At 39.1% G+C, this 23,534-nt stretch overlaps 1 protein-coding gene across 4 annotated transcripts in view; it reads left to right on the forward strand.

Moving 5' to 3' along the window:
- The window catches only part of cramp1 (cramped chromatin regulator homolog 1), a 99,164-nt gene that overhangs the window by 62,847 nt on the left and 12,783 nt on the right, over positions 1–23,534 (forward strand). For all 4 annotated transcript variants that reach the window (XM_072268912.1, XM_072268909.1, XM_072268910.1 and 1 more), the window contains exons 14-18: positions 655–733; positions 2,252–2,353; positions 5,260–5,441; positions 9,276–9,489; positions 17,824–17,970. In XM_072268912.1, the coding sequence (XP_072125013.1) occupies positions 655–733; positions 2,252–2,353; positions 5,260–5,441; positions 9,276–9,489; positions 17,824–17,970 (724 nt within the window). The remainder of the gene's footprint in view (positions 1–654; positions 734–2,251; positions 2,354–5,259; positions 5,442–9,275; positions 9,490–17,823; positions 17,971–23,534) is intronic.

Below are 23,534 nucleotides of genomic sequence, written 5' to 3' on the forward strand. Positions count from 1 at the left end.
ATGGTGAGGAGATGAAAACAGAGAGGCAGAATTTTGGGCTTCTTAACTATCAGCTGGATGGTGGCTTGAGAATAGTTTAAAATGTGCTTGTGATCACGGAGATCTCCTGTCTGTGGAGCATAAGTAAAGAGAAAATGGTGAATGGAAGGAAGTAGTGTTTACTCTCCAATATTTTCTTGGAATAAAAACAAATACTGAAAAATTTCAGGTCAGGCAGATAACATGGAGAAAAGTTCAGTACCAAATTGAAAATGCCATGTAAATAATTGCATGAGGTTAATTCATATGTTTATTTTGTTGCATTTTGGAAAATAATTAACAAACATATTAAATGTCATCTCAAAACATGATAAACTTGAAGTTTACCTAGAGTTTGAAAAATAAGAGTTTAACAACCAACTTTACTAAACCAGATGGGAATAAACTTTTTTGTGTCTAAATCCTAAGTGAAAGGCATAATGTGATCTTGGTTCAAAGTAAGTTTATTATCAAAGTAGATATGTCACCATATGCAACCCTGAGATTAATTTTCTTGTGGGCATGCTCAATAAATCCATAGGCTTATCCACAGATATTAATCAACATGCATTATTTAAACAAGATTTTGGATCTTTGTTGATTTAGATATGTCTTGTTTGCGAATTTCTTTTCCAGAGAACGCTGTTGCCACGACCAGCTGGAAATTCCTCTCAGCATGTTTGTTCCTTTTCCATCTTGTCCAATTCTGCCACAGGTATCTGCAGTCACTTAAATTGTTGATCAGAATAAGTTGGCTGTTCAGGCTTTCCACAGGTTTATTTAATGAGAGCTGTACTGTTTGAGATAGTTGTAATTAATAAGCTATATCAAAGAAATTCTTCAGAGTAATTTATTATGGGTGTATAATTGCATGAGTATCTAGAATTCTCTGTTCTTTGCACAAATGTCCATTATTAACAATCTGGAAAGTGAAATATTTTCTCGCCATATCATTTACCACAACCAAATCTGAATTTGGTCTACATAGAATAGTACAGGCCTTTCAGCCCACAATATTATGTGGACCGTATAAACCTACTCCATGATCATTCTAATACTTTCCTTCTACACAGCCCATAACCATCCATTTTCTTGCATCCATCTGCCTATCTAAGAGTCTTTTAAATATCTCTTTGTATCATCCACTACCACCATCCTGGCAGTAAGTTCCAGGCACCCACCAGACTTATTTTCTTAAAAAATCCTCTAGTATCGGCCACCCTGGAAAAAAGACCTCTCATAATCTTACACACTTCTGGCAAGTTGCCACTCACTCTCTGTAGCTCCAAGAAGAAAAACCCAAGTTTGATCAATAATCCAAGTAGCATCCTGGTACATCTCTTGGACATCCTCTCTAAAACTTCCACATTCTTCTATTATGAGGTGACCAGAAATGAGAACAGTACTCTGTGTGGTCTAACCAGAGTTTTGTAGAGTTGCAGCATTACCATAAGACAAAGGAGCAAAATTAGGCCATTTTGCCTTTGAGTCTGCTCCGTCATGCTATCATGGCTGACTTCAGCCTCATTCCATAACCTTTCACACCCTGACTTATCAAGAACCTATCAATCTTGAAGCTCTTGAACACAATCCCCTAACTAATGAAGTCCAGCACCAACTTGTACAGCAGATTTGAGGGATCTATGGGCTTGGACTCAAAGATCCCGCTGTTCCTTAACACTGCCAAGAATCCTGCCAGTAATCTTGTACTCTGCCTTCAAGTTTGATATTCCAAGGTGTATCACTTCACACTTTTCCTCTTCCAAAGCCCCTAAAATGCAAATTAATAATTTGCTGAATAATTTTGATTTCTGAATAATGTTTGCATTATATTAAATTCCAACACCATTGAAGAAAAATACCAAAACCTGCGCGCAGTTGTACATGCATCTAGCTACTTACTTTGATGACATGATCTCTTTATACTGTTAGAATGTGTATGATATTAAGTATCAAATGAAAAGAAATGCTGGAAGGAGTTAACCCATTGCCAGAGCTACAAGCTCAAATTTGTACTTTTCCATTGATCTTGATCCCTGGACTAATCGTTGTCTTAGATTGAGTAACACTTAGTACAAACTCCAGAAGTTATTCTCTGAAGGCAGTGGTTATTGTGCTGAATCCAGCTTAAACCTTTGTGATGTGATAAGTCTTGTTCTTTTATTAGTAATTTAAGTTCTTAATCACTTATCCCTTTGACTTGCATTGTGAATCAAGTTCTTGTATATTTTAGGCACAGGTTTATTCCGTCCTCTTCAGTCATCGCTTTCCAAACCAACCTTGGCTCGGCCTATTATTCCAAAAGCCATTCCAGCATCCACTAGCCAACTGTCTAGTAAGTTGCAATGGTTGCAAAATCAATATTTGAAACAAAAACATTGATGTTACATTTCACATGTATTTCATTCTGGTGACTTATCATTGTTTTTCCCCTTGTGTATCATTTGTTAATGACAGAGTGTGATCTTAGGGTGATTTCAAAGTAACACCTTTCAGTTTTGTCTCCTTATGCACAGTTGTGCAGTCCGTAGAGAACGTAATGGTACTTGGATCTTGTTAGAGGTCTGTTATGACTTAAGATCTGAGAGCTAATTTCCCATGATTCTCAGAAAGGTTAAGCTTCACCCTGGAAGCTGCAGGCAGATTTGATGCTCTTTCAGTCAGTTGGAGGCTTTAACATTGAATGCATTCTGCGAATATCCCAGACTTAACTGGTGTTTAAATGGCAGAATGCAGATGATTTTGAACCTTTGACATAGGAATGATTTTAGCTTAGTTATATTTATCTACATATGATTTACAGGGCATAATTTGCAAGTGATTTATGTTTGAAAAAAAGGTTAATGGTAATGAAAGACAGCATTTTTGTTACCTTGTTTATAGACCATAAGATATTGGAGCAGAATTAGGCCATTTGGCCTGTCGAGTCTGCTCTGCCATTCAGTCATGGCTGATCCTTTCTTTTCCCCCTTCTCAGTGCCACCCCCCACCCCCACAGCCTTCTCCCTGTAACCTTTGATACCACGTCCAGTCAAGAACCTATCAAGCTTTGCCTTAAATACACCCAATGACCTGGCTTCCACAACAGCCTGTGGTAATAAATTTCACAAATTCACCACCCTCTGGCTAAAGATATTTCTCTGCAAATCTGTTTTAAATGGACGCCCCTCTATCCTGAGGCTGTGCCCACTTGTCCTAGATTCCCCCACTATTGGAAACATCCTTTCCACATCTTCTCTGTCTAGGCCTTTGAACATTTGAAAGATTTCAATGAGATCCCCCACTCATCCTTCTAAATTTCAGCGAGTACGGATCCAGAGCCATCAAACATTCCTCGTATGATAACCCTTTCATTCCAGGAATCATCCTTGTGAACCTCCTCTGAACCCTCTCCAATGCCAGCACATCTTTTCTTCGATGAGGCGCCCAAAACTGTTCACAATACTCAAGGTGAGGGCCTCACCAGTGTCTTATAAAGCCTCAGCATCACATCCCTGCTCTTGTATTCTAGACCTCTTGAAATGAATGTTAACATTTCATTTGCCTTCCTCAACACCAACTCTACCTGCAAGTTAACCTCTAGGTTGTTCTGCACGAGGACTCCAAACTCCCTTTGCATCTCAGATTTTTGGATTTTCTCCCCTTTTAGAAAATAGTCTGCTATTTATTTCTACGACCAAAGTCCATGATCATGCATCTTCCAACATTGTATTTCATTTGCAACTCTCTTGCCCATTTTCCTAATCTGTCTTGAGTCCTTCTGCAGCCTACCTGTTTCCTCAACACTACCTGCCCCTCCACCAATCTTCATATCATCTGTGAACTTGGCAACGAAGCCATCTATTCCATCATCTAAATCATTGATATACAGCATAAAAAGAATCAGTCCCAATATAGACCTGTATGGAACACCATTACTCACTGGCAGCCAACCAGAAAAGAATTCTTTTCTTCCTACTCGTTGCCTCCTACAAGTCAGCCATTACTCTAACAACGCCAGTAACTTTTCTGTAATTCCATGGTCTCTTAACTTGGTAATCTGCCTCATGTGTGTCACCTTGACAAAGGCCTTCTGAAAGTCCAAATGTACAAGATCCACTGCGTCCCCTTTATCTATCCTACGTGTAATCTCTTCAAAGAGTTCCAACAGGTTCATCAGGCAAGATTTTCCCTTAAGGAAACCATGCTGACTTAGTCCTATCTTGTCTTGTGTCTCCAAGTACTTCATAACTTCATCCTTAATAATTGACTCCAACACCTTTGCAACCACTGAGGTCAGGTTAAATAGTCTATCATTTACTTTCTGCGGCCTTTCTCCTTTCTTAAAGAGTGGAGTGACACTTGCAATTTTCCTGTCCGCTGGCACCATGCCAGAGTCCAAAGATTTTTGAAACATCATTACTAATACTTCCACAATCTCTACTGCTACCTCTTTCAGAACCCTGGGGAGCAGTTCATCTGGTCTGGGTGACTTGTGTCCCTTTCGGTCTTTCAGCTTTTTGAGCACCACCTCCCTTGTAATTGTAACTGCACCTACTTCTCTTCCTTCACACACTACAACATCTGGCACACTGCTCAGGTCTTCCATACTGAAGACTGAGGCAAAATACTCATTTAGTTCGTCTGCCATCTCCTTGGCCCCGTTATTATTTCTCCTGCGTCATTTTCTAGTGGTCCTATATCCACTCTCATCTCTCTTCCATTTTTTACATGCTTGAAAAAGCTTTTACTATCCACTTTGATATTGTTTGCTAGCTTGCTTTCATATTTCATCTTTTCCCTCCTAATGATTCTTTTAGTTGCGCTCTGTAGGGTTTTAAAAGCTTCCCAATTCCCTGTCTTCCCACTAATTGTTGCTTTGTTGTATGCCTTCTCTTTTGCTTTTACATTAGCTTTGACTTCCCTTGTCAGCCACCGTTGTACTATTTTGCCATTTGAGTGTTTCTTTGTTTTTGGAATACAGTTATCCTGCACCTTCCTCATTTTTCCCAGAAACTCTGCTGTCATCCCTGTCAGCATCTCTTTCCAATTTACTTCTGCCAGCTCCTCTCTCATATCACTGTAATTTCCTTTTCTCCACTGGAATACTGCTACGTTAGACTTAGTGTGTATGGTTATATTATATACCCGTTGATCAGCTATAACATTATTTTTGTATGTATCTTGCCCTTACTCCACCAGTCAGTTGGTTCTTTGCTTCAGTAAAAGTGCATTGTTACTATAGAGTTTCTCCTCCATCAGGTGCGATCGACATGGCTGCAAAGTCAGCAGGCATAATTCCAGGCAGTCCAGTCCCAGCCCTTGATGCTGAAGGTTCACAAGATTTGGCCTCTTTGTCAAATGAAGATGTTTCCATGGTGACCTCAGAACAGGATTTATCTTCCGTCCATCAGAATGGAAGTACACCAGAAACCTTGGCAGGGGTAAGTGTCATTTACTGATGACACAAGTCAGCTGAATCGTCGTGCCATTCCTTCCAAAAAGACACTGCAGGTTTTGCTTCATAACTGTGCCAAATGCATAATTTAAAGCATAGCAATAATGAATGCATACTGGAGAACGATTTATTCACTAATAGATCGTGACTCCTATGTGATTGCCTTTTTTCAATTATAAGTGCAGGAAATTAAGATAAAATGCTGGAAATACTCGGCAGGTCAGGCAGCATCTACAGAAGGATAAACAGCTAACATTGCTGATTTAAATGGGAAGAGAAAAAAGCAAGTTTATTGCAGAGAGGTTAGGGGTTGGTAGGGGGAGAAATATGAATAGAAGATAGGGAACATCTCTAGTAAAGTGAGCCATCTGGTTAATGGATTAACAATGGAAGCTGGAGAGGTAAGTCCAAACAAAAAGACATGTTAAAAACTGAAATTTAGAGCTGTAGAAAATATCCATAGGTCAGGCAGGCTATGCCAGTGAAGAAAGTAAAAACTAAGTTGGTATTACCAATAACAAAACTAGTGCATTCTGATATAAAACAGAGAAAGTTATCTAGAATTGTTTAATACAATATGGACTACAGAATATTATAACATGCCTAGATGGACAATGAAGTGTAGTTCCTCAAACTTGTACTAATATTAGCATTGCTGCCTTCCAAACTTAATATTAAATTCAACAATTTAAGTTTGCATGCTTTCTGTTTTTTTTCTCCTCTCTAATTTCTCTCATAAACCCATCAACCAGAATGCTTCATCAATGGTTTATCATTTTGGCAACCCTGGTCTTGCCCTATCAGCCAGATTACCTTTGTCCTACCTATTTCTCCTCAATTCTTTCTGCAACTTTAAAACTGATTTGTGTTGTTCCACTGTTTAAGAAAGGCTCTAAGCATAAACCAGTAAGTCCGACATCAGTAGTGGGAAAGTTATTGGAATTCTAAGGGACTAGATATATAAGTATTTGGATAGACGTAGACTTATTAAGGATAGTCAGCATGGCTTTGTGCATAGTAGATCATTCCTAACCAATCTTAGAGTTTTTTGAGGAAATTACCAGGAAACTGGATGAATGCAAGGCAGTGGATGTTGTCTGCATGGACTTTAGCAAGGCATTTGACAAGGATCCATAAGAGAAATTGGTCAAGAGGTTCTAGTTGCTCAGCATTCAAGATAAGCTAGTAAATTGGATTAGACATTGGCTTTGTGGGAGAAGCCAGAGAGTGGTAGTAGATGGTTGCCTCTCTGACTAGAGGTCTGTGACTAGTGGAGTACCACAGGGATTGGTGCTGGGTGTATTGTTTATCACCGATATCAATGATCTGGATGATAATGTCGTTAACTAGATCAGCAAATTTGTGGATGACACCAAGATTGAGGGTGTAGTGCATAGGGAGGGAGGATATCGTTCTGCGCAGAGGAATCGGGATCAGCTGAAAAAATGGACTGAAAATGACAGGTGGAATTTAATGCAGACAAGAGCGAAATGTTGCATTTTGGTAGGACCACCAGGATAGGTCTTACATAGTTAACAGTGGGGCACTGAGGAGTGTGACAGAACAAGGGGATCTAGGAATACAGGTCCATAATTTGTTGAAAGTAGCATCACAGGGGTCATAAAGAAAGCTTTTGGCACATTGGCCTTCATAAGTCAAATTGTAGAGTACAGGAGATGGGTTGTTACATTGAAGTTATATAAGACATTTGGTCACCTAACTACAGGAAAGATGTAAATAAAGTTGAAAGAGTACAGAGAACAGGATGTTGCCAGATCTGGAGGACCTGAGTTATAAGGAAAAATTGAATAGGTTAGGACTCTATTCCTTAGAACGTAGAAGATTGAGAGGAGATTTGACAGAGGTTTTCAAAATTATGAGGGGTATAGATAGGGTAAATACAAGCAAGCTTTTTCCACTGAGGTGGTGGGACAACAGCTAGAGGTCATGTGTTAAGGGTGAAAGGTGAAAAGTTTAGGGGGAACATGAAGGGAAACTTCATTCAAAGGGTCATGAGAGTGTGAAACAAGCTGCCAGCACAGATGGTGCATGCTAGCTTGATTTCAACATTTAAACAAAGCTTGGATAGGTACATGGATGATAAGGGTATAGAGGGTTATGGTCACGGTTCAGGTTGATGGGCGTAAGCAAATTAAAAGGTTGTGGCATGGACTAGATGGGCCACAGGGCCTGTTTTTTATGCTGTACATTTCCATGACTTTGACTCTATTTTCATTTTCCCTGTTGTGACAAAGTGTCTTCAACCTGATCATTTTTCCCTTTCCACACCTCCTGCTTGACCTGCTGAGTATTTCCAGCATTTTGTGTTTATTTCAGATTTCAATGTCCCATGTTTTTTTCATGAAAGTGAATTCCTAAAATTGTTAAATTGTATATTGAGTCTAAAATGTTACAATGTCCCCAGACAAAAGATTAGGTGGTGTTCCTCAATCTCACATTGGCCCTCCTCAAAAAAGTGCAAGATTTCAGGCATATTGGTTACAGATGCAGACTTAGAAGTGACAGGTAACTGGATGGAGAATTTACCCTTGTACACTAAATGCAGTTGCAAAGTAAAATGGTCACTCAAGCTCATTTTGGTTTCTCCAGTGGAAAGGAGACCACATTGTGTGCACTGAATTATAGTGTGGTGCAATGTTATTCTGTTGAATTGCTGGTTGTTCTTTAAACGTAGATGGTCCCCAAATGAATCACCTGAATTTTATTCTAAGGTAATAGTTGCAAAGGCAGCTGATAAGCAAGGCTTAATTGTTCGAACTAAGCCTATGCTGTTCAGCATTTACAGTTTGCATCCCCTGTACGTCAGGGCAAATGTTCATATGACTAAAAAGCTTTCATCTCAATTGTAGGAGTATTGAGTGCAGGTTTCTGATGTAGAAAAAAAGGTTTTTTTTCTTAGAGGCTAGCCTAATAGAAAGCATGTAAAGTATAAATCTATTCATTGTGGTATCCAGTTACAAACTGCATTGCTAACCTATCCACCTGATTTCTGAAGCAGCTACATGGGAATCTATCCATGTACAATGTAAATGAGAAGCACAAATATTCCTTAAAAAAACTCATACGTCTAGTTACCATGTAACGCACACAAAATGCTGGAGCAACTCAGCAGATCAGACAGCATCTGTGGAGAGGAATAAAGAGTCGACATTTGGGCTGAGACCCTTCATTGGCAATTTCTCAGTGTGTACTCTAGATTATCAGCATCTTCAGAATCTTGTGTTTGATTCGCTATCATGTCAAATACTTCAAAAATTAAATCGGTCAGCTTGACCCCACTGCCTTCCTGTCATATTTGATGTTAACCTCTTTGCACTGCAGACCTAGGAGCATTTGCTAGATTGAAGCAGTGTTCTTTTATTATCAGTTATGTCATTGGAACCTGATTCCAGTATTGACTAAAAGTCTGAACTGAAGTTTTCCTAATTCATATGACTCAATTTCCACCAGATTGATTGTAAAAGATATCCTCACTGTTGCAATCTAATATTACCATAAATTTATTCTCTAAGTGGAAATTAAGTTCCAGTATTTTGGTATATTGTTGTGCTGCATGTATTAATTTAATCAAATTAAACATTTCCATACACATTAAAATATTTGAACCAAATTTGAACAAAATATTTGAAATTATGCAGTATTCTGCTGAGAAAATATATTCTTCGCCTTCAGTCTTGCTTTGATATATTCGTTTTTGCTGGGAAAAGTAGGTTCAGTTGTTTTAACCAGGATGCTTCCTACACTCTGGATATCCTCTGGGTTAACTTTTTATCATTAATGTGTTCTTCTTTCTACACAGAGAGATCTTGAAAAACACACGCGTCAGAATGGTCTATCCTCTCCTTCAGGTGAAACCTCTAACTCATTGTTCACTTCTCCACCAAATGTCTCGACACTCCTCGATATTTCATTGCCAGGACCTCCAGATGACACACTGTCCCAGGGTGGACCCCATAGCCAAATCAGTGACTCCATTATTGAGCTTGCTATCAACTCTACTCAGTATGTTGGTGGTAAGTGAAAGAATGAAGTTTCCTTATTGTCGGGTTATGCTTTACAGTAAGGACTAAATGTTTATTATTTTAATGTGAACATTTAAAACATCTCTAATTGAGAATCATTGCAATAATATTATAAATAGATTACCAAAAATACACCTGTCTGTTGCAAAAGATGAATGTAATCTATAATCTGACATGGTTTCATAGTTTTCAGGACTAAATAGCTGGGAATAAGTTATTTTTACACATGCAATGTTGGTTTGTATCATTATATACGAAATAGGAGTAAGACGTTTGCTTCATTATGCCCTCTTCATCATTCACTATGATCATGTCCAATCTTTTACTTGGGTGCCTCTTTCCTGCATTTCTTGATACTCATGATATTTAATAATCTTTTGGCTGTTCTGAATATACTCAGTGATTGAGCCCCTCCTTGTAATCTTCATGATTCTAAATTCCAAAGGCTTGCTCTTTTCTTGGTGTAGAAGCCTGAATGGTTGACTCCTTATCTTGACGGTATATAGTAATCCCTGGCTCTAGTCTCTGCAAGCCTGGAGAAATATCTACTCATTTAAATTAGTTCACTCTCATTCTTCAAACCCCAAGAAACCCCTGGTCCAATCTGTTTAATTGCACTTTATATAATATTACCTGCCATCCCAGGAATCAATTTAGTGAATCTTTGCTGCACTCCCACCATCATATATGCCCTTTGTTATGTAAGCCAGACCTGTATGGTCTCAATCAGGTACTATATCGGAACATGCTGTCATGACTCTTGTACTCAAGTCTTCCTGTAGTAAAGGTCGACCTGTCATTTTTCTTCTTAAAAGGTGACTAGATCTGCATGTTAACTTTATGTTTCATGTTCAGGAACACCTGTACTCAATCCAAGGCAATTTGATGCTCATCTAGATACTACTTAAATGCAGTCAGTGCCTCTGCTTCCACCATATTTTCAGTCAGTGTATTCCAGATATTCAGTGCTAATATTCACCGTGTGTATAAGATGATGAAAGGCATTGATTGTGTGGATAGTCAGAGGCTTTTTCCCTGGGCTGAAATGGCACAGTTTTAAGGTGCTTGGAAGTAGGTACAGAGGAGATGTCGGGGGTAAGTTTTTTTACGCAGGGAGTGTTGAGTGCGTGGAATGGGCTGCCAGTGATGGTGGTGGAGGCAGGTACAATAGGGTCTTTTAAGAGACTCCTGGATAGGTATGGAGCTTAGAAGAATAGAGGGCTATGGGTAACCCTAGGTAATTTCTAATTGTGGGCCAAAGGGCCTGTATTGTGCTGTAGGTTTTCTATGTTTCTATGAACCATTCTAAATATCTCATCCCCTAAAATGAAGTCAATATCATTTAGTTTCATGAACCTCTGGTACAGGGAACAGCTGCGGTAGTCTACTGTATCGAATCTTCTCATAATTTTATATACCTCATTCATGCCTCCTCTTTTCCACTTCCACTCCAGGGAAAATGGACCCAGTTTCTCCCCTCATAAGGAGTAACATCCTAGTGATCTCAACATTATTTGATACAGATAATGAACAACTGGGGCCTGGCAGCATCCCACTAGTCACAACCTGCAAAACCAAAAATCAACCCTTTATTCCTATTGTCTGTCTCGTGTTCATTAACCAAAATATACCGTGCATTCTTTGTTGTTTAATTTTTCTCTTGTCAAAAATCCTCAAAGTTTAAATGCACTGCTGTAACAGGTTTGTTCTGATCCTATTCTACAAGTTATAACTTCAACAGAACTCTTAACTGATATGTCAAACATGATTGTTCTTTTCATAAATCTATGTTAATTGATTGCTTATTATTTTCTAAATGCACTATTGCACTTTCTGAATAATAGATTCTTTTTTTTTAATTTTTATTTGGATAAGGAATTCACAAATATCATGTACTTTTTTCACACATGTAACCTTTTCCATTTTTTTATATGTATAAAACTACAATTATTTATACATTCTTAAGTACACATTGAGATGATATAAAAGGAAAATAAACATTTAAGTAGATAATTATGTACTGTGGTAAATCTAACCTATTAGGCTAAGTAATGGAATTAGTTGTTAAGAAAAATGGTAATAATAGTTTCCATATAACCCTTCTGGACCATTTCCACTGGTCCAAAATGTTGTATATAAGCCTATGTATCAACCATTGTAGGTGTTTATATCCTAATTTGTTCATGCTTGCTCCTGCCCGCAGACATAATTATCCAATCCCTATGTACTTATTTACTTAATTTTTTCATTTTTTTATCCCTTTCCCAAATCTTTCCCTTTACTTGTGTTAATTCTCTATTTTCCAAAAGAAAACAAAAAAAACAAACATTTAGACTAGGGATGCTCACGTTAGCAATATTACTGTGTTGATGAGAAGAGCAGTATAAATCATTAGGAGAGTCATCTAAAGTCTGCTCGCATTGGGGTTATATATTCAATCCATTTATTCCAGATTTGATAAAATTTTTCTTTTTGAGTTCTCAGGGAGTAAGTCAACTTTTCCATTTTAAATATTTCCAAGATAATTTCGTACCAATCTTCTAATGTAGGTGGTATTGGATTTAGCCATTTTCTAGTGATTGATTTCTTACTTGCTGCTAAGAGGGCCTGCAGCAACTTTATATCTTCCTTCTGTTCAAGAAACAATACATGCCCCAAATAGAACGTCTCAAAGTTCAGAGGTATCTGGGACCTAAGTACCTTAACTAATGTTCTATGAATACCTTCCTAAAATAGACTTAATTTAGGGCAATCCCAAAAAATATGAAAATGATTTGCCTCCTTGGAGCCGCACCTTCTCCAACACATCACATTTGTATCTTTATATTTTTCCTGATATGGGGTCTTGAAGTATCTTATAATGTTTTTCCAACAATGTTCTCTCCAAGTCAAAGAATTAGTCGAGGACCATTGAAAGCTGCAGATTTTCTCCCAAGCCTCCTCTGAAAGTACCAACCCCGCTTCTTTCTCCCACTTCTCTTTAATATACAGTGTATTTACATTTTTAGCATGGGAGAGTGCATTATATAATCGAGAAACTGATTTACTAGGTATTGAACTGCAAGCCAAATTCAGAATCTTGAAAAATTCTAATTCTACTGTTGATAGGTCTGTATATCTACAACTCTGGTTAACATAGTTTCGTACTTGAAGGTACCTAAAAAAGTCATTATGTTCTAGGCCATGTTTGTCCTGCAGGATTTGGAAACTTTGTAATACTCTTTTATCTATAAATGAGAGGTAGGTTGTAAGACCTTTCTTTATCCATAGCTCAAATCTTTTATCTCCTCTGTTGGGAAGGAATTCGGTATCATATGCACACCATCTAAAGAGTTTTAACATGTTATTAATTCCACATGAATTAACCACCTTCTGCCATACTTTTAATGTAAGATTTATCCAAGCGTTTTTAAATTTTTCCAACTGGGCCATCAATCCTTTGTCAGCTATTGAGGCCTGAAGAGGAAAACTGTCAACTAATCCAAATTCTATTTCCTTCCATCTAGCCTTATATTCCCTATTACACCAATATAACAGAGGGGTTATCTGTGAGGCATAAAAATAATTTCTCAGGCAAGGAAGAACCATACCTCCTCCTTCCTTCCCTAACTGTAAGGTGTTATATCGAATTCTAGGTTTCTTTCCTTGCCAAATGAAGCGGGAAATCCATTTGTCCCATTCCCTGAATTGATTATCATCCACCTCCACCGGTAAAGTACGGAAAAGATACAATAACCGAGGAAGAATATTCATTTTTATAGTATTTATCCTTGAATTTAAACTTAAAAAGGGGATAAGATTCCACCTATGCATATCTGCTTTTATCTCTGAGATTAATGGCCCATAATTTACCTGTGACAGTGTTGAAAGATCCTTCGGCAGGGTTATTCCTAAATATTTTAATGATTTAGCTTCCCACTTAAGATCATATGTATCCTGCAACTTTTTGGATGGTGTATAATTTAGGGACATAACCTGCGTTTTCTTTACATTTATTTTATAACCTGATATTTTCCCAAAGTCATCCAACAGTGTAAACAATCCTATAAATGATTTTTCTGGTTCACTCAGATAGACCAAAACATCATTTGCGAATAACGCCACTTTCTGTTCAATCCCTGCCACCTTGATACCTTTTACGATTTCGCTCTGTCTTATTAGTTGGGCAAGCGGTTCAATATATAGCGCAAAAAGGAGAGGAGAAATTGGGCATCCCTGTCTAGTGCCTCTCTCTAAGATGAAGGAGTCAGAGAGGTCCCCATTTATCTTAATTCAGGCTGTAGGGCTGTCATATAGAGTCTGAATTACTTTAATAAACTTTTCTTGAAAGCCGAATCTTCCTAACACTCTGTATAGGAATGCCCAACTAACCGAATCAAAAGCTTTCTCAGCGTCCAATCCTACTACCATTGTCTCTGTCTCATTCTTATTAACCTGTTCTAATATGTGCAGAGTTCTCCTTATGTTGTCCTGTGTTTGTCTTTGTTGAATAAATCCAGTCTGGTCTAAGTGGATTAGGCCAGGTAAAAGCTTTTCCAATCTGCGCGCTAATATAGATGTAAATAGCTTGTAATCTAAATTAAGGACACTAATTGGCTGATAATTGCCACATTCTAGTTTATCTTTACTCTCTTTAGGAATAACTGAAATAATCGCTTCTCTCCAGGAAGGTGGAGTTTCTCCTCTCTGCAAGATCCAATTAAAGGTGTTAAGTAGTAATGGGGCTAACTGTGTCTTCAGGGACTTGTACCACTCTGAGGTAAACCCATCAGAACCCGGGGACTTTCCAGCCTTTAACCTAGAGATGGCCACGTTCAGTTCTTTGACAGTTACTGGTTCTAATAAACTTTCATTTTGTAAATCTGTAAGTTTAGGTAGATCTAAAAAATTCAATACACTGTCTATATAGGGCTCATTGGGGGCCCGGGGTTGGGAGTACAGCTCTCGATAATATGTTTCAAAACTCTCTTGAATTTTCCCTATTGTACTCTCCACAAGCTTTGTCTTTGGATTCTTTATTTTATGAATTGTATTGTCTGCTTGTTGTTTTTGTAATTTATATGCTAATAATCTAGCTGATTTACCTCCTACTTCATAATTCTTTTGTCTCGGGTAAAGAAAATTTCTTTGAGTTTCCAACGTATAAATATTGTCAATTTCACTTTGCAATTTCCTAATTTCCTGTTTTCGATTTGAATAACTTTTGTTGCTATCTACAACTTGAAGTTGTTTTAATTTTCCTTGAAGGTCTGCTAATTTTTGTGCATTGATTTTTTTCATGTGAGTGGTAATGGAAATAATTTTCCCTCTCAGTACAGCTTTCAATGTATCCCATAAGATCACTGGTGATGTTTCTCCCGTGTCATTAAGGTCTAGGTATTCTTTGATTTCTCCCCTTAATCTCTCCATTACTTTCGGGTTATTGAGTATATGTGAGTTTAGCCTCCATAGTGTTTTCCTCATTTTCCTTTCCAGGATTAGAGACATAGAGACTGGGCTATGATCCGACAGATCAATTGTTGCAATATTACAGTTTTTTATCCTGAGTCTATCTGTATTAAAGATAAAGAAATAGTCTATCCTTGAATAGGCTGAATGAGGGAAAGAGTAATATGTGTATCTTTACTAGTAGGGTGTAATTCCCTCCAGACATCTATAATTCCCAACTCCTCCATCAATGAATTCACTTTCCGAGTCAGAGGTTTACTCTGAGTAACTATTCTTGAAGAATCTAATATAGGATTTAATCTAATATTAAAATCCCCTCCACAAATTACTACCCCTTGAGAACTGACCATTAGGTCAAAAATGTGTCTATAAAATGACCATTCACAACCTGGAGGAGCATAAACATTCAGCAATGTTATTTCTGTACCTTCTATTCTTCCTGTGATTTTTACGAACCGTCCTTCTTTGTCTCTAGTCTCTGAAATATGTTCATAATTAAGAGTACTTGATATTAAAGTAGCTACCCCTCTTTTGTGACTCAATTTATATGATGAATAAAATACATGCTTAAAGCCCATTCTTTTTAATTTTCCATGTTCAGATTGGCTCATATGTGTTTCCTGGAGGAAAGCTATTTGTGCCCTCTCTTTTTTCAATTTAGACATAATCTTATTTCTTTTAATTGGATTCAAAACCCCATTAACATTATAGGAAATTATTTTTACCAATTCAGTTTGCATTTTTCTCTAGTAGAAAAAAAACACTCTCCTTTTCTAACCAAACAGTAAGCAATCCCTTCTCAACAGTAAACCAAGACATATAACCACACCCTAGACATTCTTGAACGTGCAACATTTGAAAATTTTTCCCGACTTCCCACAGTGAGGCCTGAGCACCGACCCGCCTCAGTTCAGAGGGATAACCTCTATCTTCACCCTGGGTTAGAGGGCCCTCAGCAGTTTGAATGATCACAGAGAATTTTCTCCTATTTATGTCTCGACCATATTGCTATCATTCAAGTTATTCCGTCTAGTTTATTTTCAGTTACCAGTTTTCATTTTACCTTTAAGTCCGATTTACTCTTTTCAGTCATTTCTCTTAATTAATCTGTGTTCTCTGTACATTCGCGTCTGAATATTTGCAGCTTTTCCTTGTAGTTTGACACTCTGGTTCGTGTGGAGCATCCTCGCCGCACTAACTGCCACGACTTATGCCGAATCCTCTCCAGTAGCGACTCCGGTTGGGTGATAACTTTAATAGGTAGTCCCCGGTCCGCCAGGTCCAATGTTGCCTCCTCCACCGTAGCGTAAGTTTTTGTCCCTTCGTCGTAAAAGACTCTCAGCCGAGCTGGATACAGGGTCTGGAATCTGATGTTGTTTTCCTTCAGGACTCTCCGTGTTTCCGTATATTCCTTCCATCTGGCAAGAATCCCTGGTGCGTAGTCATGGTCTAAACTGATTTTACAGTTGTTCCACATGAAACCTTTCTTTTGCCATGCCCTTTTAAGCACCTCTTCCTTCGTTCTGTAACTGAGAAATCTGACCAGAATCGATCTGGGCTGGGCGCTTGCTGGAGGCTGTGGTGCCAACGCGCGGTGAGCTCTTTCTATCTGTAGGTCTTTTGCGGCCGGTATATCAAGGTTCTCTCTAAGTAGCTTCTCCACAAAGGGAATCATCAATCCGGGTTTACCTTCAGTTCCTTTGGGAACTCCGTAAATCCTCACATTTTCCATTCTCGAGCGGCCTTCTTGATTTATTAATTTCCACTGGAGCTGGTCTTGCAGCTTCAGCATTTCTGCTATCACCTCCTCTGCGTTTTGTAGCTTCTCTTCAATTCCAACAATCCTCGCTTCGGCTTCATCTATCTGTGAGTTAGTTTTTACTATTTCTCCTTTAATATCTTCCAGCTGTTTGCTGTTATCTTGTCGGAACTCGTGAATTTCTCCGAGAATCAAGGACAGAGTCACTGATTCCCCCTCATTATCTCCGTCCTGGCTTGCCGTGGGGGAGCTAGGCCCATCGCCTTGCTGCGTCTCTTTATGTTTATCAGCCTTCGGAGCGGACTTTTTAATCTTGTTCTTAGACATCATCCTTGCCCCTTTTATTAATATAGTTATGCAATATTAAGTATTTGTCTAAATTCGATTATGGGGCAGTTTACCTTTTTTGTCGAGAGACCTTTTCCTTACGCCGCCATTCCCTTGATCGAATAATAGATTCCAGTGTTTTCCTTACTGTGGATGTCAAGCTAACTGATCTATAGTTCCTCTTATCTCACCCCCTCAGTTTTCAAAAACTGAGCTAATTTGTTATCTTACAGCCACAATATCAAATTGCTTTTATTGTCAACATTAAATTAAGATCTATTTCTTAAAGAAAGAGCTTGCATTTTTAGAATAACACACAAACTGCTAGAGGAACTCAGCAAGTCAGGCAACACTATGGAGGGGAATAAACAGTCAATGTTTTAGGCTGAGACCCTTCATCGGGTCTGGAAGGGAAAGGGCAGAGGCCAGGATAAGGTGGTGGGGAAGCAGTACAAGATGGCAGGTGATGGGGGAGACCAGCTGAGGGAGGGGGGTGGGGGGAGGCAGTGGATGGATGATAGGTTATGAAGGAAGAAACTGGGGGAGAATAGGTGGAAGATATAAAGGGCTGAAGAAGAAAGAATCTAATAGGAAAGGACAGTGGACCATGGAAGAAAGGGAAGGAGGAGGGAAACTGGAGGGAGGTGAGGAGAAGAGATAAGGTGAGAGCGTATTGAGAACATCTTTATCCTAAAAAAAGTTTGCAGCATTTAAAATATTTTGTAGAGTAGTCACTGCAATTAATTGCTACAATGACTTCTAATACAAATTATTTTCTTTCTTTTAATAAGGTGATGGCTCTTCTCTCTCTATAACAAAGTTGAATGGTAGTGACAACTCTAAGAATCTCCCATCTCCACCAGCCAGTCCTCAACGCAACTGGATTCCCTCTCCTACCCATGACCCACAGTGGTATGCACCAGACTCTGGTGACTTGTGTAAGTGCATTTAATCACCTGCCAGCATTTCATCTTGTATATAAGTTGCTTTCCCTAAACATTTAAAAGTAAAGTGTCAGTCACAATTTACTGACTTGCTTTTCAGTTTCTATTCCCTTTTTCATGATTTCTGGAGTCTGTCTTCCTGTAAGCAACAGTATTATGTAGATTTGAATTTAACTGAATTGACCTTATTTCTTAGTCCTTCACATACATAAAGAGTAAAAATCTTTACGTTACATCTCTGTCTAAATGTGCAATGTACAAGTTATAGTAATTTGTAATACATAGTATGTACAACAGGACAGTCAGTGTAGAATAGAAATACAATTGTATCAGCGTGAATTAATCAGTGTGATGGCCTGGTGGAAGAAGCTGTTTCAGAGCCTGTTGATCCTGGCTTTTATGCTGCGGTACCGTTTCCCAGATGGTACCAGCTGGAATGGTTTGTAGTTGGGGTGACTCAGGTCTGCTATGATCCTTCGGGCTCTTTTTACACACCTGTCTCCGTAAATGTCCTGAATAGTGGGAAGTTCACATCTACAGATGTGCTGGGCTGTCCACACCACTCTCTGCAGAGTCCTGCAATTGAGGGAGCTACAGTTCCCATATGAGGCAGTGATGCAGCCAGTCAGGATGCTCTTAGTTGTGCCCCGGTAGAAAGTCCTTAGGATTTGGGTACTCATACCAAACTTCTTCAAGCATCGGAGCTTTTCTCATCACACAGCCAGAAAGTACAGACCTTGTGAAATCCTTGGTGATGTATATGCCGGGGAACTTAAAACTCAACCCCAGATCCATTGATGTCAATAGGGATTAGCTTGTTTGCATTCCTTCTGTAGGTCACAACCAGCTCCTTTGTTTTTGCAACATTGCGGGAGTGTTTGTTTTCTTGACATCACTGTGTCAGGGTAAGGACGACTTCTCTGTAGGCTGCCTCATTATTTGAGGTAAGGCCAATCAATGTAGTATCGTCAGCAAATTTGATTAGCAGATTGAAGCTGTGGGTGGTGACACTATCATAGATGTCCAGTTAGTAAAGGAGGAGGCTTAGGATGCAGCCCAGAGGAGCACCTGTGTTGAGGGGCAGAGGTGAGGGAGCGCATTCTTACCACCCGCCGACGATCTGATAAGAAGTCCAGCATCCATCTGCACAAGGCAGGGTGAAGGTTGATGTCTCTGAGCTTCTTGTCAAGCCTGGAGGGAATTATGGTGTTGAATGCTGAACTGTAGTCTAAGAACAGCATTCTCACATAAGCATCCTTCTTCTCCGGATGTGTAAGGACTGTGTGTAGACCTGTGGCTGTTGCGTTGGTTGTGTCTGTAGGCAAATTGTAGGGGTCCAGTGTGAGTGGTAGCATGCTGCAGATGCTGCATTTGCTTATTATTGAGGCAAGTGTGACAGGACGTCAGTCATTCAGACATATTACTTTGGTCTTTTTAGGTACAAGGACAATTTGTTACTGATTCTTGGTTTCATGTCCAAATGTTCTCTGTTACTTCTTTTTGTACTTGTTTTTGATATTTCAGTATTTTTGCAGCAATGGGCAACAAGACCTGCTCACTTGACTCCTCATTTTAAGTCACACATTCATTGCATCAGTGCACCAGCTGATGCACAGTAGAGGCATGGGGTGAGGGGAGAAAATAGAGGCAATGTGACTAAACAGGTTGGAGCGAGATGAAAAGCTTGCTAGAATTAAATTTCTACATGCTGTATCTCACTTCATTATTCCCCAAATCATTCAGTAACCTTTCAGAGAAAATTCTACATTTCTAGAGCAAAAATAATTCTCAAGATTTTTGTATTACTTCCAGAATTCTTAAAAAGAAGCAAATCTTATATTTGTCTTGTGTGTCCCAGAATTCTACTTCACACAATGAAATAGTTTGACCTGCAGTGCCTGTTACATAGGAAAATCTGGCTGTCTTTTTGTCTAGGCAGAATTTCAAAAACAACAAAAGGTAATCTGATTTTAATGTTAATTAAAAGTGGAATGTTGGCAAAGATTCTAGAAGAACTCCCAGCTTTTCTTTAGCTAGTGTAGTGAGATCTGTACAAGATCACACCCAATCTGCTGAAGCATACAAGACTTCTCTTCAATAGCTTTTTTTCTTATAAGTTCTTGTGCCTTTTTCCTATATATATTTTTAGCATTGGTGTTTGCATTTGAGTCTTAAGTTCCCCCCACAGCAGCAAATAGTACTTTCATTTATCTTGATAGCTAGTTAAAATATTTTAGTGTATTTGGTATACTGAAACTTCCAGATATTAATTCACTGGTGTCCTATAGCTTGAGTAGTAGCATCTCTACCTTGTGTATTGGATGGATCTGGTGCCAATATCCTCTTCAGGGACTTGAGTGCAAATTCTAAGCTGACCCTTCCTCAGTACTGGTTACTAAAGAGTAGCAGGGATACCTTCAGTTCTTTTATAATATTTATCATTCACTTACTTTTTACTGAAACAATTTTATCTAGTTATTACGTTTCTGTTTGTGGAAGTTTATAGTGCGCAAGTCGGCAGTTATATTTTGTCCATCACAACAGTGATTAGATTTCAAAGTACTACATTGATTTTTAAAGTACCTAGAACATAAACATAGAATTCTACAGCATGTTCCAGGCCCTTCAGCCCACAATGTTTTGCCAGCCATGTAACCTACTCTAGAAACTGCCTAGAATTTCTCTACCGTATAGCCCTCTATTTTTCCAAGTTCCACATACCTATCTGAGTCTCTTTAAAAAAAAAAACACCCTAGTATATCCGCTTCCACCACTGTTGCTAGCAGTGCATTCCACGCACCCACCACCCTCCGTGTGTTAAAACTTGCCTCTGACATTCCCTTTTTACCTACTTAAAACTGTGCCCCTTCGTGTTAGCCATTTCAGCCCTGGGAAAAAGCCCCTAGCTATCCACGTGATCAATGTGGATTCCCCATTGTAGACTCAGAACTTGTGAAGTTCTGAAAGGTGCTATGGCAATACTAGTCTGTCTGTTTTGTGCATTGCCTCCACAGCATTCTTGACATTGGAAAGCAGCAGAATAGCTAATACAATTCGTCTCTGCCATAGGAATTGGTTTGGTTTGAAATCAAGGAAAAGAAGACAGATGTGGGAGTAGACTATAGACCCCAACCTATGACCTCTCAGTAGGTCAGAGCATAAATGGGGAAATATAAAAGGCATATTGAAGGAAACTGCAGTTATCATACGGAATTTTAATCTACAGATTGATTGGATGAACCATGGGTGTCAGCAGAAGTTGTGGAATGCATCAGGGATTGCTTTTGAGAGAAGTTCATTACAGAACCTACCCAGGAGAAGGCTATTTTAAATTTAGTCTGGTGTAATGAGGAAGGATTAATAAGGGATGTTGTAATTAAAGATACCCTGGATGGTGGTGAATACATTATGATAGAATTCCAAATGCGTAAGTCCATAGCCAGTATCTTCAATTTAAATAAGGGCAATTATAATGGTATGAGGGAGGAGTTATCTAAGGTGGAGTGAATAAACAGGAGGAAGGTTAGTTGAGAAATAACAGATAGCTAAGTAGCTGGTCTATAATGCTCAGCAAGAGTTTATCCCAATGAAGAAGCTGGATTCCATGAGAAAGATGAACAATATGTGGTTAATTAAAAAGGTAACCTGTGACAGAACAAAGGACATAGAACATGGTTGGCTGTTTTTCTTTATTCCATGTGCCTGAGTATCTCCTAAATGTTGCTAATGAATCCGCCTCTACCACCATCCCTGGCAGTACCTTTCCCACTATACTTTCCTCCAATCACCATAAAATGTTGTCGTCTTTTGTATTAGCCACTTCTGCCTTGAAAATGTTCTGGCTGCCTATTCACTTTATGCCTCTTAAAATGCTGTACACTTCTACCAAGTCACCTTTCATCCTCCTTTGTTTCAAAGAGAAAGGCCATGCTCGCTCAGTCTTTCCTCATAAGACATGCTCTCCAGTGCAGGCAGTAGACTTGTAAATCTCCTCTGTATCCTCTCTAAAGCTTCCATATCCTTCCTAAAGTGAGGCGGCCAGAACTGAACACAATCTCCTAAATGTGGTCTAATCGTGGTTTTATGGATTTGTAATATTACCTCATGGTTCTTGAACTCAATCCCCTGACTAATGAAAGCGAACACAACATCTGCCTTCTTAACCACCCGAACAACATGTGTGACAACTTTGAGAAATTTGTAGACGTGGACCCCAAGATCCCTCTGTTCCTCCACACTGCTAAGAATCCTGCCATTAATCTTGTACTCTGCCTTCAAGTTCAGCCTTCCAAAACTTATCATTTCAACACTTCAACTACCATTTCTCAGCCGTCTTGTTAATACCTCTGATAACCTTCTACACTATACACAATGCCACGAACACTCATGTCATCTGTAAACTTACTAACCCACCCTTTTACTTCCTTAACCAAGTCATCTATAAAACCCACATAGCAGCTGTTCCAGAATAGATCCCTGTGGAACACCACTAGTCACCATCCTCCAAGCAGAATACGCTCCATCTACTGAAACCCTCTGCCTACAGTGAGCAAACCAATTCTGAATTCACACAGTCAAGACTCCCTGCATCCAATGCCTCTTGACTTTCTGAATGAGTTTACCATGGGGAACCTTGTCAAATTCCTTAGTAAATTACACCACATCCATTGCTCTACCTTCATGAATTTGAGGATTTATCACTTCCTCAAAGAATTTACTCAGGCTTGTAAGGCATGACATACCCCTCACAAATCCACGCTGGCTGTCCCTAATCAGAATATGCATATCCAATGCTTATAAATTCTGTTTCTAAGAATCCTCTCCAATAGTTTGCTCACCATTGATGTAAGACTCCCTGATCTGTAAATCCCAGGATTCTTCCTATTACCTTCCTTGAACAAAAATTTACATTTGCCACCCTCTGGTCTTTTGGTACTACTCCTTTGGCCAATGAGGACCAAAAGATCATTGCCTGAAGCATAGCAATCTCTTACCTTGCTTTCCAAAGTAACCTGTCCAGCCCTGGGACTTGTCTGTCTCAATGATTTTCCAAAGTTCCAGCACATCCCTTTTGCCGGCCTGTCCACATATTGTGTCAGGAATCCTTCCTGAACATGTCTTAAAAAAAAAAACCCTGCCCCATCTAAACCTTTTGCACTAAGGAGGTGCAAATCAATATTAGAAAAGTTGAAATCAACCATGACAACAGCTCTGTCATTTTTGAACCTTTCCAAAATTTGCCTCTCAATCTGCTTCTCAGTATCTCTGTTGTTACTGGTGACGGGAGTGGTATATAGCAGTGGTTCCCAACCACCGGGCCGCAGGGAAACGATATGATTTGGCGATATGAAACGATATAAGTCAGCTGCACCTTTCCTCATTCCCTGTCATGCCCACTGTTGAACTTTAACGCACACGAGGTCATCAGTGACCCAAGACGTGCAAAGGAATGGGTCTGTGACCCATCTGTGAATGTTTCTGTTGAATCTTCCATGTCAGCTCGGGAAAAAGATCAACTCCTCCAGCTTACAAATGACGGTGGGCTGAAAAGTATGTTT

Source organism: Mobula birostris, chromosome 9 (genome assembly GCF_030028105.1).
Source record: "Mobula birostris isolate sMobBir1 chromosome 9, sMobBir1.hap1, whole genome shotgun sequence".
NCBI classification, from domain to species: Eukaryota; Metazoa; Chordata; class Chondrichthyes; order Myliobatiformes; family Myliobatidae; genus Mobula; species Mobula birostris.